Source organism: Tigriopus californicus, chromosome 8, assembly GCF_007210705.1.
Source record: "Tigriopus californicus strain San Diego chromosome 8, Tcal_SD_v2.1, whole genome shotgun sequence".
Lineage (NCBI taxonomy): Eukaryota > Metazoa > Arthropoda > Copepoda > Harpacticoida > Harpacticidae > Tigriopus > Tigriopus californicus.
The window spans coordinates 14728759-14748531 of NC_081447.1; the positions used below are offsets into that span (position 1 = coordinate 14728759).

At 41.3% G+C, this 19773-nt stretch overlaps 2 protein-coding genes and 1 long non-coding RNA gene across 12 annotated transcripts in view; 2 read left to right on the forward strand and 1 right to left on the reverse strand.

Moving 5' to 3' along the window:
- Positions 1-1882: 1882 nt before the first annotated feature.
- Positions 1883-3619, forward strand: LOC131885528 (uncharacterized). The gene is made up of 3 exons (XM_059233592.1): positions 1883-2445; positions 3014-3125; positions 3561-3619. The coding sequence occupies exons 1-3, from the start codon at positions 1968-1970 to the stop codon at positions 3583-3585; spliced, it is 615 nt and encodes a 204-aa protein (XP_059089575.1). The 5' UTR covers positions 1883-1967; the 3' UTR covers positions 3586-3619.
- Positions 3610-8409, forward strand: LOC131885529 (uncharacterized). The gene is made up of 4 exons (XR_009373851.1): positions 3610-3707; positions 3897-4857; positions 5471-6225; positions 7927-8409. It is a non-coding gene; the product is annotated as an uncharacterized LOC131885529 (long non-coding RNA).
- A 1047-nt stretch (positions 8410-9456) lies between these two features.
- The window catches only part of LOC131884999 (dipeptidyl peptidase 4-like), a 45288-nt gene continuing 34971 nt past the window's right edge, over positions 9457-19773 (reverse strand). For 5 of the 10 annotated variants that reach the window (XR_009373771.1, XR_009373772.1, XR_009373774.1 and 2 more), the window contains exons 2-15: positions 14779-14992; positions 14275-14369; positions 13857-13984; positions 13547-13764; positions 13311-13477; positions 13150-13244; positions 12959-13082; positions 12641-12891; positions 12082-12573; positions 11789-11983; positions 11561-11721; positions 11272-11489; positions 10589-10831; positions 9866-10005 (exon numbers count right to left, since the gene is read on the reverse strand). Coding sequence is in view for 3 of the 10 variants with exons in the window: in XM_059232917.1 (XP_059088900.1) it covers positions 10646-10831; positions 11272-11489; positions 11561-11721; positions 11789-11983; positions 12082-12573; positions 12641-12891; positions 12959-13082; positions 13150-13244; positions 13311-13477; positions 13547-13764; positions 13857-13984; positions 14275-14369; positions 14779-14992; positions 15418-15792 (2919 nt within the window). In the remaining 7 variants the exon portion in view is untranslated. Of the gene's footprint in view, positions 10006-10536; positions 10832-11271; positions 11490-11560; positions 11722-11788; positions 11984-12081; positions 12574-12640; positions 12892-12958; positions 13083-13149; positions 13245-13310; positions 13478-13546; positions 13765-13856; positions 13985-14274; positions 14370-14778; positions 14993-15417; positions 16332-19773 lie in introns of those variants that run through there. The other 5 variants (XM_059232917.1, XM_059232916.1, XR_009373769.1 and 2 more) reach the window with 5 other exon arrangements.

Below are 19773 nucleotides of genomic sequence, written 5' to 3' on the forward strand. Positions count from 1 at the left end.
TTTTAGTCAAAAACTTGTCCAAGTCTGACATAAAGCCTGCTACAGGATTAACGCCTACATAAGCCCTATGAATATTTGAGGGCAGCAAATTGAACAATGAAGGAGCCCGAGAAAGAAGAGAGTTGGACTTCATTTTTCTAACTAGCCGGGGTTCTCGGGGGCTGTAAGGTTCTATTGCAAATGACATAATTTTCAGAAATTGAATGTATCGTGCTAATGAAAAACAGTGCAAAACCTGAAAGTGTAACAAGTTCTTGGAATAGCTCTATTAATTGAGATCGTGTTGAATTCTAATTCACAGATTCCTTTATGCGTCATTCACAACCATTGGAAGTCTTGATTTAAAATCAAGCAAACTATCAACCCTCACAAAAATTAAGTTCCCTTGAGAACAGGAAAACAATTTCTTAAGCCCAAAGGTATAAGCCTGTGTGTAAGCAAAAATGACATGAACAAAAATAACATAAAACTAATTTTGCAAAAGTTTGAAGCNAATGTATCGTGCTAATGAAAAACAGTGCAAAACCCCCTCCACACACACACATGCAATTTTTCTCATCAAAATTAGAGGTTCTGAGAAATTCTTGTTTGCCTGACAAAACCTCCAAAAAAAACTTTTTTAGCCCTGGTAATGACCAGTTTTTTACTTTCTTCAAAAATCTTGGTTGTATTTATAACCACTTTTTAAGTTCTGTGGCTGTTTTTTAAATTAAAAGAATCGTTTCAATCCTTCCCATTTTGAACAAGGATAAAAAACGTTAAAAAAGTACAGAAAAGGGATTTTTTACCAAAAAACGACAAGTTAGGTAATTTGACCAAAATTTGGCAAAAAAGGCAAAAAAACAAGGTTTCCAACTTTATTTTCCTAGGTCTAGATATCATATGAAAGCAAAGTTAGATGAAAGATGCATTTTTTTGTTGTTGAATGATTGATTCTATTGCCAATAGCGATAAAGAAGTTAGCCAAAAAAAAGAAGGAAAAGGGATGTTCCTCACGCAAGGCCATAAATTCAATTATTCTATTCACATATTTCAATGCAATGCCAAGTTTATCAACGGAAATGTCCCCTACCATCAATCTACTCCGAGTGCCTACATTATCAGTACAGGTTGCTACTTGATCTTTCCATCACTGCTAAGCCAAAAGCGCGAGGACGGAAGAAAGAACGCATGAAAAATGGAAAGAATGCGAAAGACGGGGGCCCAGGCAAGCCTCTGTCAGGTCAGGATGATAATTAAGGTTGCCTCTGAGAAGCTTTCTAGTGCATGCCAACCGGAATAAGCAAGAGCACACCCGGGTGTAGAAACAGGAGAGAAAATAGAGGTGGATAAAGCACAGACTGTTTAGGCCACGGACTTCTCGGAACCCCGGGAGGTGGGGCTTTTGAACTTTTTGAAGTAAGGGTTTCTCACAAAATATTATTCAAAAAGACTTCGTGCCAAATGGGTTGGGAGAAAAGAGTTGTTAGCCTCGGGCTCTCGGGCTTGGGCCCAATCTATAAGCACCAGTGAGCGGAATTCATATCGAAAATTGTTCAACAGCGAAGAGGTCTCAACGTGCGTCTCCCGAAATTGGAACTCTGTAAATGATAACTTTTTGAAATGTTTTGAGGCATCCTGTTGCACGAGTTGTTCGGATGACGACAGCCATTGTTCTTCGTTGCTGTTATGGACTTCTTAACATTTTGAAAATGAAGAAATGTGCCCCAAAGTCCTCCTTTGTCATTCATGGGGTCAATTATGACAACAATAATCATTCAAGGGGATTTCGGCAAAGCGAAGCACGTCCATGGTTAAATCACCACCCTCACAATAATTTCTAAACATGTCCATATGTACTCGTCAAGGAAGTATCCCATGTGATTGAACTTGAGCCAGCCTAGTCCAAGGCTAAAGATTGTGTGTTCTCTTTGGACTTCAGTTCCAAGTTCGAGTGCGTCGTTGTGTGGTCGTTGTTCCATCTAGACATGGTCTTGCTCTTCTGCGACTCCCCCATCAACCACATTGACAACCTCAAAGCGTTCTATCTCGACCATCCGGATTTATTGGCCGGCGCCAAAAAATTCGCCGATTCTAAGAAGAAATTCGTCAAACCCGACGGGGTTCTCTATGTTCGCCAGAAAGAGTTTGCCGTCACTTTCCAAGGCGATCGCTTCATTAACGACTCCAAAGTCGTTTGGTGTGGAACAGAAGATGTTCTTACGTGCCACGTCTTGGTTCTGCACCATCAAGTCACCCAGGTGACGGCGATTGCTCATTTTGATGAGTATGTTAAAGAAGCTCGCTTGGTTCAATTCGTGACCCAATTCCTAGAACGAGTCCGAGATCAGTATTTTGTCACCTCAGAGTCCACGGAGGACTTCTCTAACGAATATGAATGGGAGGAATGGGATGAGTCGGAATTAGAGGACGCCGAGATGACCGGAAGCAAACTGGAGAACTTTGGTAAGCACTAGAAATGTCGATCATTCGTCAAAAAGAACTATATTGATTTAAAATGACATGGATATGTAGTCATGAAGGACGACAACATTCACCAAAGGGCTTCTTCGTTCCTGGGATAAACCGATACCTTGATATTTTCATCCAGTTCTACGGTACATGCCAGCAATAACCCACCGCCTCTGCTCAAGATAATTATTTTGATCTCGTTGAGAACATTTACAAAAGAAAAATGTTTGACTTTGAGGCTACAACTTGATGCAGAGTGAAGTTTAATGTCACTGTACATGTTCCTTATGCAAGTCACAAATTTACTTGCAGCTTTGAACACGTTGACGTAGTAGATCTCCTTTCAAATTTCCCTTGTCTGTCAAGGGAGGAATCCAAGACACGCAATAGAGCATAGATGGCCACAAAGATTACCACGTGATTCAGTTGATGAATTAGTTCAATTAAGATAAAATTGAGGAAACCAAAGATATCTTAGCATATGTAAATCATAGTATGTAAATAAGTTGAGCTGAGCTAATTTGGAAGCGTCGCTTCATTTTTATCGAATCATTCATTCCAGATTTTGAAGAGCCAATTGAATTACACATGATTGGTGGATACGCGGATAGCGCAGGCAAGGCCCAGAAACTGACCATGAGGCTTCTTCGCTTCTTCATGACCTTCCAATTAGGGTGACTAGACACGATCAAATGGGAAACGAACGAGCAAAACAAGAAAATGTAGAGATAAAAAACCAAGAATCTATGACAATTGTTTCAACTGGTTACCAAAAAGGGAAAAATCCCGTCTTGTCAGTGGGAATCTGAGTCCTTTTGTCTTTTAAGCTTGAAAAAGGAAATTGTCAACACTTGTCTAATGCATGTACAATTTTATGAACAGCTTTGGACGTGAATTACCAAGTCTTTGAAAAGTGGAAATATTTGCTATCTGTAGAATACGTAATTTGAAGACATTTTGATCATTACCGATGCAAAGAATGCACATATTTGGTTCTAAAAGTTTTTATTGACCCATCGAAACCATCCACTTCAAGTACGTAGATCTTTTAAGGGATCAATATGTTTATTTATTTTTTCTCAACAAACTCTCAATGCCATTCGGTCTAGTCGCCCTGAAGTGATTATCAAATGATCTCAGGCCCCATGTGAATTTTGAACTGGACGTGGCCAATGGGCAGCCGTATCCAGCCATTTTCAATCGGACCTTTGTATCGTCAAATGCTGACGAGGATCTTCAGACCACACTTCTACTAGGTAAACAAGATAAACACCTCAAGATTGTATCGTCATAGGAGACATACGATTCTATTTGCAAATTGAACTGAAAGTAAGCGTGCCTACTTGTTACTTGTTTGAGGCTTGGATGTACTTTGCTTCGCTTTTAGTCTACGTTCATGTTGTTTGTTGAGCAATGTTGATGGGGTCAATTTTTGCATCTTTTAGGTCCGTCACTGATACCAAAGCCGTCCAAATTGAAGCTGATGATTTTGCAACGAGAGGACCAAGGCTACGTTTGTCGAGCCAGTGCTTGAATTATTCCAAGACGATTTAGTAATAGTTAAACCATCTTCATTCCATTCTCACTACGTCAGATAAGTCACGGACTTCTAGAGATATGGACTGCGAACGGAAGCAAATCTGATCTCCTAGACCGTCCACTTTATTCCAAATAAGCACATGATATCACCGCAAGAACTGGTTGAATAGGTGAACTTGGCCAAATTTGAGCGTAAAACTATGCTTAGGGACCTTAGAAGTTATGGCTAAATTTATGTAATAAACACTACATAAAATATCAATTTTTGTCCTGCTCTTGGTCAGCTACATAAGCTTTTGACAACTTAACTTTGAAACGAACTACTTTGCAAGTAAGTGATGTAGAAATGACCCACCTTTAATTTAAGAGATCTACGCTTCTTATTTTCTTTCTTACTTGAATTTGAAAAGTGGCTCAGAGTTGCTATGACCAAGAGCAGGCCGATTTGACGGGACGCTCGTTCACAGTCCATATTTCTAGAAGTTCGTGGATAAGTCTGCCTTGAAGTAGAAATACAAGAAAAAAACTGATCGCTTCTTGTTGAAATCCCATGTATTGGTAATCTGTTATTTCTAACATGAAAGTGGCCAGCTGATTCCAGCCAACCACATGTGTGTCGATTGTTGATTCCGTCAAGGTCCTTGCGCCAAGAGGATGTACGTATATAAGCTCTGTTGTTCTTGGCCAGACCCTTCTTGGAGTGACCTCGACCTCCCTTGACAAAACATTGTTGTTCGAAACGACCACCTCAAGAAGTTTGATTGTCAAGGCTAATGCTGCTCCGTCCCGACTTGATCCGATGATACGAGGAGGAAGAAATGTTTTATGCCAATTCTGTTACCATTGAATTAGAATGACAGCCAAAGGGTAATTGACCTTTTCAATCGTATTTTCAAGAACCCACCAGCAGATAGAGGCGAATGTGTTGAGATTTCAGGTTAATATAATCTGAACTGGAATGCACATTCAAAAATGGTCTTGGAACGAGTTTATTTATTGAAACCAACCGACAATACTTAGTGCTATTGATAAAATGTCAAATAATTATTTACTGTCTGCAAGTATATAATCTGCGTGAAGCAGCACAATCCATGAGAGACAAAAACAGTACTTGATAGTGGAAAAAAACAAGGCTTTGAAGTTCGTAAAATGGTTCCCCCTCAAAGCGCCCATTGGACGAGAATCCGTTAAAAGTAGATGGATTTTGTGATCATTGTGGATAGACCATGAAAAAGTGGCCTCAACAGTTGATCGAGTATTACTTGGCACAAATTTGCATCTCGAAACTATATTTGATTTATTAACACTCACCTAAGTGCCTCTCTTAAAATGAACTTTTATTACCGATACGGCAATGGAGGTCTAATCAGATCTGACTTAATTGGAGCCCATTATAGATCCCATTTAGGCTGACTACATCCAGTGACCTCGAGGCTGACAAGAGGTTGTCGCCGTTCCTGAAATCTGATCTTTATTTCAGCCTCGTCCATGTTTGAGAAGAAGGTCCAGAAAGGAGCACGCATGCCACTCATCTCAATATTCAACAGCAAAACTCAGATGTAAAAATGTACAATATGCTAAATGAATCCAAAATTCAAGGGTGACCCCGATATAATCATTGTAATTCGTTGATAGACCACTAGGACCATACAGATTACTAGTATGGGATGGATAATAATATATTTTTTATTATGATGGGAAAAAAGTCTGCAAAAGCACAGATGAACGCATAGCATCCCTTTTAAGAGCTGTTTAAGTTTTGAAGCCTGCTAAATTTAACTCGAAATCTCGTTCAAAGACTCAGCTCATGTCGCGATGAGTTCATTCATCGTGTCGTATTTTCAAAAGACTCAAAATTTTCGTTCACACGCCTCAATGCCCGCCCCTAAAGTATGTAAGCGCACCTTCCAGTCCTGGAGGAATGGTGATCGGGTGCTCAAAGCTTTTTTTCAACGATCAACAGGCCTGATATTCCATTCGGACTTCCCCGTTGTCGACTGAATAAACCAACCAGCCAACGATTGGACCGACGGAAGTGTTAGAGCTCGCAAGTCAAAATCCCATACGAAACCGTCAGTTCTTCCGCAATTTTTCACGTTCACACACATCTTCAGAGTGCGTGTACTATTCACTATTCAGGGTCGGTGGTCGTACTTTCAACACGTATTCATATCCTGCAGCAAATGGGAGTGTTTTGGTGAACGAAACTAGCATAACATACATTCATCTACTCAGGTAATTTGTCAAGGACTACATTGTTGTTAAAAACTAGAGAAACTAGCCAAGAACAGAGAAGTAGTAACAGCATACAAAAGTCTGCAAGTAATATTGCTTCCAATGGGTGATGGGATAGGTCACGGACTTCTAGAGATATGGACTGCAAACGGATGCAAAAATATTCTATCTCCTAAACCGCTCATCTTATTCCAAATAAGCACATGATACGACTACAAGATCTTGTTGAATAGATGAACTCAGCCAAGTTTGAGCCCAAACTTATGCTTAGGGAACTCAGGAGACATATTCAAAGTTATGTAGAAAACATTACATAAAATTTGAATTTTCGGCCTGCTCTTGGTCAGCTACATAAGCTTTTGACAACATAACTTTGAAACGATCGACTTTGCATGTAAATGATATAAAATTGACCTAACGTTAATTGAAGAGATCTACGTTTCTTATTTTCTTTCTTACTTGAATTTGAAAAGTGGCTCAGAGTGGCTATGACCAAAAGCAGGCCGATATTTCTAGAAGTCCCTGGATAGGTGCAACTATTGGCGTGGTAATGATAGACAAGCAAATAGCCCCCAAAGGTGCTCATTTGGGGAGGAGGGTTGTTGTGAGGGGGAAGGGGGGGGATGTGACCTTCGGTGTTCAATGAAGTTAGACTCCAAAATGAAGCCAGCGTTGTTCTAAGCTAGCTCAGCGCAATTTCATTACCAACCAAAATATGTAGCTTTGAGAAAGATGGTCATAGTATGACTCGACTGTAGTGACAATTTTGCAGAACGTGTCCTGTCATTTTCCGTCCTTGAGTTCATTTTCATCTTTGAAGAGCGATTTGATGGAAGTTTGATCGATAAGTACGGTCGCATTTGAATCAAACCAAGAAAAGAGATCAAGACATGACGCGTAGACGAAGACGGAGGGGGGATGAACAGCTGAAACCATTATTCGTTCACTTCCTCGTTTCTTGAAAGAATCCTGTTTTAACTACACTCCAACCCAGACGAGTTCTTCAATTAGCCACCTGATCCCTTAGATGGGATATGATACAACTGGTCAACAGAATGAAGGGTAGGGAAGGACACAGGCAATGCATGGTTAAAAAGAATAATGCCACTGTAGGAAATCGTATTTTCAACACTTGGCTAGGATATTCTTTGCTTCCCCAAGGACATTTTATTTTTCTCGTACCGATTCAATTTTTCACATTGTGTATCGCGAGAAAAAAGGAATGATGTTTTTCAATGCAAGAATTGTCGGTCTCTAGTACTAACGAATGAAATCAAGACTTTATGGTGGGTAAGCAATAATGCCAAAACTGATTTGATACAAGCTTATTATCTAAAGGGTGTCTGTCTACCAGTAATAATGATTATTGATTGGACAATTTTTAGAGTGTCATAACTAAAGGCAACATGTTGAGTCGGACCAAAGATAGTAATAGAAAAAATCTAAGAGTACATTAGTAAGAGGACGAAAATCAATAACTTGGGCCGTAGAACACAAATTTTGGAAATAAAGCAAGTAGTTATAAAAGCGTGAAAAAAGTTAAAATTGAGATTTCTAACAGACCCACAATTTTTGGAGGACTTTACACCACACATGATGTTTCCTAGGGCAATGCAGTGACAATGAACAATGCAACGAGCCAGAATCAAATTCTCAATACCTATTACTATACTTATGAAATCTTCAATCATGGCTTTTCAGGTCCAAAATGAAGTTGTCTCTGCTCTGTTTAGTCACACTGGTGACTCTGTGCACGGCTCCATTTCCTCCCGATGATCCAAGAGCTGCATTTAATCCCTTTGTGATTCCTTGGTGGCAGCAAGCACCATATTGGTTCAGAAACGCCCTTCACGTACATCTCACCGGAGAACCACTCCCACCAGAGAGAAGGGCTAGTGCGGATGCGTCAGAGCGATTTAGTCACCAAAATAACCCTGGAAATCATCAGTTCCCAGGTTCACCTCAAAGGAGTCCACTGGGAAGATATACTCGAACGAAATCGGTCAGATAAACCTTATCCAGAACTCGCTAGTTGAGGCATCCAATCAAATCCTTCATTTGTTATTGATTTATGATATATGCTTTATATGTACATTTTGCATCTTTGAAAAAAGAAATCAAATTTTCAAAGAAACATTCCAAAATAAAAGTTAGTCGTTGAAGGCAAATCTACCAATCTTTTTTCTTTTATTTGGTTTGGGTTTTCACGGGCTTTTCTAACCGCTACAGAGAATGTAATCCCCAGTACCATTAAAAAGAAAGGTTATAATTCGTCTATTTATTAGCTTTCAATCTTTATATGATATTTGGTCTACCAACGAATTTGAGTTGGCAGACCGAGCAAGTCCTTGAATGTAGGGTTGATCAGGAATGCTATCTAAAATTCCATTCCTACCAGAAACTAACTTTGTATCGTCAGCATAAGAAGAGAGACTGGCAGTAATGCTAAGCTTTTGAAGCGGGGCAACCATTATAAAACAAGAGGGGCCTAAGATGTAGCCGTGGGGAACACCTGACTTGACATCATGAATGTCACTAAGGGATCCCTCGACCTTAACAATTTGCTTCCTATCCTGAATGAAGCTTCTTATCCAATTGAGAACCTTGCCTTGGATCCCAATGTCATGAAGCCCATTCAAGAAAAGGCCATGATCTACTTTATCAAAGGCCTTGGCAAATTCAAGATAGACGACATCAACTGACTCGTGCCTTTCCAGTCCCTCAACGACCTGTTCTAAATGCTCAATCAGTTGGGTAACCGTGCTAAAATGTGCTCGGAACCCGTGATGGCTAAGAGGAATTCAACAAGTTTGGACTTCATGATCTTCTCAAATACCTTTGCAATATTCGAAGTGAGACAAATAGGCCTATAGTTACTGGGGAGTGATTTATCTCCCCCTATAAAAATTGGAACAACGTGAGGTAACTTTGGTGAAGATGAAAACTTGCCCTGATCCAAGATGCAACGCATCAAGTACGAGAAAACAGGAGCAAGAACCAGTGAGCATCTCATCAGAAACTGAGATGTCACACCATCAGGACCAGGAGTACTTGAAAGCCTTAAGTCCCTGATGGCCTCAAAAGCATCTTGATCTGTGACTGCAAGATCACCTAAACGCTCAACTTGAATAGCCTTGTGGATCTCAACAGACTCATCTTCAGAGCAATGAGCAATCAATTTCACAATTGTGAATAGTTCATTTGCTTCAAGAAAAAGAGGTTGTTCCGATCTGAGTATACCATATTTATTGATGTACTATACGTACATGCCGTTGACTTTAAGTATAATAGATTTGACAAGATGATTATTCAGGAATATTGTACATATTGCATGTATCACACGACTAGAATATGTTTCTATCATATCATATTTATGATGATTGATTATTGTTGTCATTGTTCGTTTTTTTATATTAGCTGATGTTTATACCCCTTTTGATATTGAGATCGATCAAAAACTGGGAACGCCACTACAACTATAAATAAGAAAATATGGAAGACTCAATGTCCACTGAGAGCGTCTGAGTTGTTGTCCTTTTGGATGGCTTTGGTCGTTTGGCAGACATGAATGGAATGATGCAATGGTTGAGGGCGGTGTTAGGACGATTTCAGATCTCGGAAGGTAAAAAGTTCTTGGAGTTGTTGCAGTCCCGAGTATTGAATTTCCATGTTGGAAAAGTAATCTGGGATCGGTCCCAAGCATTCGTCCAAATTGTGCTCCAACGTCGAGTAAAGATGGTGAACCACACCTTTCAGGGCATGAGTCTCTTCGGGATAGAACTGAAACGAAAGAGGGATTCCATCACGCAACAAGCCCACCATTTCCGTACGGCATGGTAGAAAAAAAACAACAGTTCAAACTCAATCTACTGTGAAAAGAAAACCGACTCGGATTATGTATGAGCTGTGCACCTCGAACATCGCTTTTCAGTGGTGCTAGGTGTTGGTAGATGACAGGATGGATCTACGTGTTTCTGAGTGTTCTATTTGGACAGCTTCAAACCAGCGCGATTAGTGATGATTGGGAGAGGAAGGACTATAGATGCGTGTCGAAGGTTTTTATTAAAAGGGGAACCGAGATGAATCGGCAATCCTCCACTTCATAGGGACATTAACACCAAGAAGAAACACTAACTAACCGACCCAAGGGCCTAAAACATTGTCAGTCATTGATAAAAATATTTTGATATATAGTGAAAGAAAGCATGCAACAACAATGTTCAAAGGACCTCAAAAGGGGTGTAGGTTCTACTACTGATCAAGGCGAGTAGTTATTTGGCATAGTATATTACACCACGCATTAAAAGGCACCTCAAAAAAGGCAAATCAAGTCCTCGCATCCATCAAAGTGGGTAGGTCGCACCTGGGTAAAATGCATCAATGTTTCACGGGGGGTTTACTTTCAATACCAAGAGGGCTCTTAGTAATCCTGATCATGGACATGATCTTCCTCGTCATCTTGGGAGGGATAGCATTCCCCGTCGTCGACACATTTGGGACTAAACCAGTCCGGAATGGGTCCCAGACATTGCTCCAAAAAGCGTTCCATCGACTGGAAGAAGTGTCTTGCCGAACCTTGCAAGTTATGCCTCTCGCCAGGATAAATCTGTCGTAAGTCACACAATCACAAAACGAATACATCAACTCGCCCTCTTAGCCTAATAATTCATCATATTCCTCCAAATCTCACTTGGGTTGAAGAAGTGTCGAACAAGTAACATGAAAAGAACACAACATCGATTGCTTTGGATTCTCGGTCTTAGTCAAAAGGAAAGGAAAGAAGACACACGGAATGAAAATCTTGTGATGGCATTTTGAGCCGTTTTCTCTTTTAGATACTAGATACTCGATCCAAAGAAGCCTAATTAGCATGGGTTTCTTGCTTTTGGATGGTGTTCCCTACCAAAATACTACATTTAGTGAGTGACCCAGCGGCGGTGCTAACAGTAAAATCCAAACAACGTACAATTTGAGGGGTACAGGTTTAATTGAAGTAGTTCTACATATGCTCTGAGCCAGAGTCGGCCCGCAGAGAACCATTCTTACCATTTGCTTAAACTGAACATTTTGCTCAACCAAGGTTTTGGTCAGAAGCATGGAATGCTGAAGGTGCACGTTCTCGTCCGAGGTTCCGTGAATGAGGAAAAACTTGGACTTGCGCGCGAGGAACCTGTTTGCCTGATTGCTCACGTCGGCATTTTCGTAGCCCTTCCAGTTATCTTCGACCTCGGGCATCCCCATGAATCGTTCCGTGTACGCCGAATCTGGAAATTGAGCACAAGAATTTGTGCAAGCACAAGAGAGGGGAGTCTCAAAGTTGCAGTTGAAATTTTACCATATAGACGCCAATCCGTCACAGGAGCCACGGACATGGTGCATTTAATAAGATCGGAGGTGTCCTCCACCAGTAAGCGACTTGCTAGGTAGCCACCATAGCTCCAACCCCAAACTGCCACCTTGCTTTTGTCCAGGTAAGATGTAGTATTCAACAAGAACCTGCACACACCAGATAGAAATTAGAGTAAACAATGTAGGCCAAACAAAATTAGTGCTTGTATCTCACTTTAAAACATGAAGAGTGTCTGAAACCTCCAAACGTCCAAGTTCTCGAAACACTGCGTGTTTAAAATCGTTGCCGGAAAACCCCGTTCCCCGTACATCAATATGAGCCACAACGAAATCGCGTTGACTTGACAGAAAGTGGTCCCATTCTAGTCTCCATCTGGAGGACACATCTTGAGATCCAGGACCACCATATCTATGTGCATCAAAACATTTCATGAGATCTCGAGCACCACTCTGATTAATCAATGTCATTGAGAATGCATTGTCATATTCCCAGTGACTGGTACTTACACATTAACGAGCAATGGAAAGATGAATTCTTCATTTTCCCTTAACCCTGGCGGAAGAAGAAGTCTCACTTGAGCTGGAACGTTTGTTCCAGGAAGAGCCACCTCAAAATCTTGGGACACAGGTAAAGCTGTGTTCGAGAGCACCTCTTCTAACTCTGTATTACTGTCTAGTAAGATCACTGGATTGTTGTTTGGTAAGGAGATCACAGCTGAGAAGGGAACACGAGGCCCAAGGCAGTTGAGGACGTAAAAGTCCTTCTCTGGCGAGAGGTCCACTTTGGTAAAGTCACAGCTGAAATTGGCGTTCAGTTCCAACGGGTTAGAGTCATTGTGAGTATAAAGACTGTTATTCTTGAGCGCACAAGTGAGACACTGAAGCGATGGAGACAACTCCATATCGATTGGTGAATCGGCCTCTTTATGAAAGTGGTTGTCGCCTATTTGGAACAAGTGTCTAACCCCCGGAGAGCCCGGTTGATTGGCTATGAAATATCTAGAATTAGAAGACAAGCCTCAGTAATCTTGATAGGGGGTATGTGATCTCGGTAAACTTCGCTTACACTAAATGCCGAGGCTCATCCCATCCTAGAATATCGGTGACATGGAAGGCACCGTGCGTTAGAGAGCTGGCCTCCACGTATAAAGGTTCCTGACGAGATATGTCTTTCTCGTGAAGTTGAGGGTAATAGCCAGCCCCGTGTTCCTGGACAGCTTCAATGAAGAGCATCCGCTTTCCATTTTGCGAGAACTTGTGAGTTAGAGTGGAGGGGTCAATCCAACCCAAATTGTTTGGCACCACTTCCCGATGAATCTGTTATCAAAATGCCCCCAACAAGTAAAGCATACCTTCACGTTCCAAAAGTTCATTTCACACAAACCTCTTTTGCTGTGTACGACGGTCCAGAGTATTTGGAGATTACGGACATGTTCTGGCGTCGATTGAGCCAAGTGCAGGCAAACTCTTGGTCAGTTATCCATTCCACTGAAGCAAGGTAGTGGTCACTTAAAGATTGAATTCAACATAACTATGCGCTCGTTAATACTGTCCATGCTTGAAGGGTATCATTACCGTCCTCGAATCAATTCGGGTGGAGCCACTTGAATCGTTTTCGTGGAGTCGAGCTCCACGAGGTGAAGTTGGACTTGAGGATTGGCCGTCCCCGTCTGAAATATCCAAAGTATTCCATTTCATTTCGGAATTCTCCTCGCGTTTCGTGAATTACCCCTTGCCTTTGGGTATCTGACTGAATTACTGGTTGGGTAAAGTGACGTGGGGCTCATCCCACCATACTCGATGAAATTAAAGTTTCTGACCATAGAGTCGTTGAAAGAGGCGTATACGAGTTTTCCTCCGTCTGGTGAGAACCATATGGCCTTATTTGATGAGAAGATCTCCTCTGGGAGACAAAATCCAATCAGATATAAAAAGAGCCTCGCTCGTAACGAATTGGTTCATCCTTCACTACCTTCATAAAGCCAATCTGTCACCCCGTTGAAGATTGTTCCCTCTTGGCCGTCATCTGTCAAACGTACGACGGTCTTGGGATCATCGGCGTCCCGTTGGTAATAGATGTCATTCTTGAAGACAAAGGCCAACGCGTGGCCTTTGGCCGACCATTCCGCCAATTGTAAAGGCTCCCCAGGAACCTCATCCGCTGCTCCCAGATTCACGACCCGAAAGGAGCTAAAGAAACAACCCGAGCAGAAAAAGTCAGGGGATTAGCGTCAAATTTACTCTCGCCCTACATGGATTGATGCCTCCTGATCCGCTCTCACCTGGTGTTTACATTGACGATAGCATACTTGGACAATGTGGAATGGCGGTACTTCTTCTTCGAGTCGAAAGGAACGAGCACAAATTTGAGATCCGCCGAAATTCGAAAACTCCTCGAATTCAATTGCCGCTGAAAGAAACGAAGAGGCACAGTTGCACGTGAGTGTGGCCAAGATGTTCGGGGTCTGGCTTCAAATTGAAAGGTGATGAATGCGATCATTGTTAATCCCCAGGAATCTCATATTGCCCTTTTTTTGGCGCAGAAAATGGAGCAAAATGAGGCTGGGAAAAACGCTAGAGGAAAATTATGGGATCGTACCCCGAAAGACAAGATCAGTGGCCGGTTCTCATTGTTTCAGACAGCTCGTGCTGGGCTTAATTCAATGTAATAAAATCGTATTCTCCTCTTGGTAGACTTACAAATGTGCTGTTGGATAAAAAGTTCCGCGATTTTAAGGTGGCCATGTCCATAATAGAGATCCCTCCATCTTCGTCGGTGAAGAGTAGTTCTGATTCTGGAAAATGAAACGAAAATGTCGCAATCCTAACGTTGTTGGGCGATGTTCTTTAGATGTGTGATGGAGCAAGTCAATTAAGCATAAGTTCTATTGTCTCTTCGTTCAGTCTGATTAAGGCACTGGCTTTGTGCCAAAAAACACTATGCTATGCTCTCTCAAACTCTGAAATGATATCCCAAAGGAAAATGTCCCCTCCCCTTCCATTCATCTACTCGTCATCTGAGCCTTTGGAGTGCCAAAGAAAGAATAGTTGATTAAACAGAATAGGCGAAAGTAGTCGAGTCATCACTTTAGGCCCTGGATCATCAACCAACTCTGTCCATCCTGATAACTAGATAGAGCCAATAATCATGCCCTTTCTTGTCAGTTGCATTGATGAAAACATGATTTATAGGAAGACACTCACTTGACACCCATGTTCCGTTGTAGTGCCTGGGCTTGAACTGATCCTTGATGATTAGATCCAAGGTGACTCGTTCGCCCTTGATCCTTGGACCGGGATTGGGAGGCGTAACAATCACCACCGCCAAGGCCACCAAAGCGATGACAAGGCCTATCACCAGAAGAGCAATGGCGATACCTTTCCAATTGCGTTGGTTGGGAGTGGCTGCGACCAATTCCTAGACGAAAAAAAGATATGCTAATCAATCTCAAGTGCATTTGGACCTTGACGACGGGTACAATTTGTTTTAGTTATAGGATTCCTATATGTTAACCAAGGGGGAGCGTTGGCCCCTTTTCAGATTCATGGTGGAAAGAAAAAAGGGTCCGACGTGAAATTGGACATTGCGGACAGAAAACATACAGTCACTGGTTTTTTTTCTTCTTCCTTCTTTCCTGTTCCAGAGACTGATGATATCGCTGTAATCGCCGTTTTTAGCATGCAATCCCTTCTTCCACCAAACCGTGGAACTTCAAATTAGAAAACAAGTATAATGAATTGAATCAAACGGTCTGTTTGTTTCAAAGTTGAAACATTGGTTGATTGAAAAATTATATGACATGAGATGTCTATCATTTGCTTTTGTTTCTCTGAAATACTAACTACTTCGCCGTTCTGAAGCAATTTAGCGTTGATCTGTTGTTTCTGGAGATGCTGATTCAAAGACACTTTGTTTGGGCTCTTCACTTCACTTGAACGAGGTTTTTCATCACTTGGATCACTCTTAGTCGGATGCGCACTGGGCGAGTCCTCGTGTAAAGGTTTCACTTTAGTTCGACTGGAATCTGCAGATTTGATGGCCGATGCATTGGGCGTGGCACTCCGTGAGGAGGCGTTACTTAAGACATATTGTTGATGTTTGAGTTGCTCCAGTTGATGAAGATGTTTCTTCTGTCTCTCTCGTTCAGTTTTCTCATCATCTCCCGATGAGCACATGCACATGATCTTAAATTGACGGCACCTCGGACAAGTCTCCATGGTTGGTTGGCTCGTTGGTTGGTTGATTGGTTTGTTGATTGGTTGGTTGGTTGATAGTTTCTTTTTCGGCTTTCCAAGAACGATCTTTTTAAATGACAAAACTAACTCACGGTCGTCACGACAATTCTCAATTCTTCACGATAAACAACTCCCCGAGTCTGGAGGAGCTCTGAGGGTCGAGTGGATTCGACTGCGTCATAAACTTTTGTAAAACACATTTGGGACCTTGGATCACGCACCACCACAGCCTTCATTCATACCAAAGTTGGAATTTTTCAATAAAAGGCCACTTCCCCTTTTGGGCAATCAGCTAGGATGATAATGGGGATCCTCTCGGGCGTCTACTGTCTGGTCTTGCCCATCACCAATGCCAGCCTTCACTGACCGAGCTCGACGTAGAAATAGTCAAGACGAGGGGAAAAAACGGACGCGTGAACGAACGAGCGAACAGCCCCTTTGCGAGATCCTGAAATGTTATTCTTTGACGTTTCGTCCCCTCTCTCGCGTTTGTTAGCTGGAGGAGCTCTCCGAAGGACAGTCTCCTCTCCCCGCTCTTGGGAACTTCCAAGTGGTCGTTGAGCGTTATTCCTTTTTGAAGGTCCACGGTTTCACTCGTACAATACCGTGCGCACAGGGTACACAGGGTATACACGAAGTCGTTAACCGCCTCTTTTTTGACCCGCCTAGATTTACAACGGCCTTTCTTTTCTTTTTATTAAGTTGAGCTTCGTGAGAACTGAGAGGCCAAGGAGCATACAAAATGAACGGATTCTAAATCCTGATAAAAATGTGCCATGGGTAAAATTGTAAAACTTCCTAGCAGCCATTGCATGCACGCTCGAATTCGGGGCATTCGGGACATACAAACGGGGTTGGCATACGAAAGTAATTGAAGGGCTGATGTAAAAGTTTGAACCTTCGGTGCACTGCTACCGAATTCCAAGGCCGAAATTTCACAAGAGTTACACACTGGACCCTATAATCTTTCCTATTTGGGCACCGCCATTGTATCTAAAGTGTCTTTAAACCTAGTGGTTGGCTCATGGTTTGTTTTATGTTTGGTGAGGATTCATAACCATCCAGTCAAAGCTGCTTATCCTGACCAAATAAAACCTTTCATTCAAATTTGACGCCAGTGTCCTAATTGAGTCTAAATTCCTTTAAGGTCATCTGGTTCACAAATATGAAAATAGAGTTGGAATGGAAACCGGTGCTCTGTTCAAGGGATGGTTATTGACGTTCTGACGCTATCTTCATTGCTTAGCGGTCAGTACAGAGTTTGTAGGGAGGCTAAAGGTCTAAGGAGAGAGACGTTACTCTCACTTTGAGAGTGGCTTCCTGAATTCGCAAGTCAATCTTTAGAATCATTTAACCCAATACTATTCTATTATCTTCTTACCGCCGGCGGCAAAAGTCGTGCCATGAGCCATTTGAGCAGTCTTGAGCAGTCTTAAGCAGTCTTAGGCAGTTAAGACTAGTTTGTTATTTTCTTGTATCTTCCCTTTTTTAGCAATACCATGGCCTGAATCGTAAATGTCATAGGTTCTTTTAATCAAAACGTAGATGCCAAGGTGCACATTTCATTAAAAAGATATCAATTACTTGTCTGAAAAGTGATGAGCTTTAAGCACCTTAAATGCGTTAAATTGACGGAACTGGTTACCAAATTGAGTTGAGTTTTGACCCCTGAAATAGTACGAGCTAGGGATGATCAGTTCAGTTGATTTAACAACTTTAAACTTGAAATGAAGAGTTTTAGTGGGCAAGAAATTGATATGTTGTAAATGAAATGAGAACCTAGTTGTCTATGTTTGGATTCAAAACTATAACATTCATGATTCAGGTTTTCAGAGTGCTAAATAAGTAAAAGCAAGCAACGGACAAACCATTCCGAGCCGCCTAAGACTGCCCTGACGTCCCATGCCACACTTTTTGCCGCTGCCGATAAGAAAAAGATGGGATGGAAGCACAATTTCGGTGTGATATTTCTCTCCTTAAGGCTTAAGATGAAACTTGCTTAACAGGGAATTATAGCAATCAAAATAATTGGTCAAACTCCGTCAAAGGTCAAATATGTTCACCTGTTGAGCACATTTTTCATATTTGGTGATTTACGCAAAAGGGGAACTCTAGAGTACTCTAATTTCCCTTGATTAGAAAAACCACTCATAGACAAGCTTTGCACGGACTCTCTTAGTATTTAACAGAGATGTTAGGGGAAAAATTGAACTATTCAAACTGGAACAAACTTGTTGCGATCTTCTTTCAATATTAATGTTCACGGTTTGCAGCTCAATCCAAGTAGGTACTGAATCAAAACTAGTCAAATGCAACTGTATTTGAAGGTTGAGCCATCTAAAGGAAGTCTCAAAATAGAAGAGTTGATCAATGAAATCCCATATTAACCACATATGGAAGAGCTATAGCCACAATCTGAGTATATTTTCTTGTATCTAGGAAAACGAACCTCACTCTGTGAGTAGATTTGCGATTTCTCGCGGTTTTGAAGTTAACATAAACCTGCCCTTAAAGTATCACGTGTAATTTTCGACGGCCATCTTTGACAACAACCAAAACCGTTATTCCACACTCAAATTCAGGGAGACGACAAAACAAGAAAAACGAAAGAAGAGAAACAGAACAAGGGTGAAAAACATGAGTTAGAAGGGAAATGCAAGGAAACAATCAACCCAAATAATTTCATACAAATCGTCGAAACAGTGAGCAAATTTTATGTTTTAATTGAGATTGAAATGATCCATCTTCACTGTACCGTCCTGACTAGTGGCATCGTTTTCTTTGAATTCTTACGAGAAAAGATTTTTTTTTCTCTCATTGTTTTAGAATGTTTCGGTAAAAAAAGATATCACAGGTTCACGACCAATTCGTAAATACTTCTTAAGTTGGATTAAATTTGAATTTTTTGCCTGATAAAGAACTTCACTTTTGTAGGGACTGTTTTAACCAGGGTAAAAAAAGCGACTCAAAAAACACGGGGACTCAAGGAACGCGAGAAACGACCTTTTCTTCGGTAATCTGAAGGATGTGTGAAACGCAACAGACATTCACCCACCTCCAGCTTGAATATCGGCTTTAAATATGCAAATCTGGGAAAGAAGTCATGCTCAAGCGTCTAATGATTTCCAAACTCTATCGTTTGATTAGGTTCCTCAAATAATCACTTTGATCATTTTTATATAAGACAAAACCAGTTATTGGAGCTCAAGTATATACTCTAAAGCAAATGAATCTCGTGTTTCTCCATCAATTGTATCATCCCTCATGGCAGCCCTGAATGAAATTCCTTTTGTTGTATGAAAGCACTCGCTTTGAAGCCTAGGATGGATCAAAATCATAGGGAAAAAGACTCTTCATCTATTTGATGCGATCAATTCAAACAGAAGTAACATCTCATGTTCAAAATCATTTAGTCGCTTGAAAGTTGGTTCGGTAAATCCAATCTCAAAGCGATTTGGATCGATCAGAAAGTCCATGTAAAGATTTGCCAACTTGGAAAAGACGTCAGTGGCAGTTGGTTCCTATCGGTTTCAATTGGTTCCAATCGGTTCCTATCCGTTCCTATCCTGAGCTAGATCACCCGAGAAGGAAAACAACAGGCTGGTTTCTAACCAAACTTTTTTCGACTTTCAGTTTGGTTCGGATTCTTCATTGGCCATCTGTTTGAAACAAAAAAAGCTTTACGTTAGATTGAAAGAAGTGAAATGGGACGGGTTCAGCCAATGAGATTTCCTTTTATATCCAGACCACCACCATGGAACTTGAAACTTCTCCAGGAAAGTCACTTTACGACCCTGAGCGATAAAAGTCCAAAGACGTAAGTGGAAAAGTCTCTATAGAGACTCTTTTTACGTCTCCTCGGGTTTTGATCCTAGGTACAAAAACTTCCGCCAATGGCACGAACAAAAGAAATGTGCCATTTCAGGTCTGGGCTGTCATTTTTCTGAGAGATCGACCAAAAAC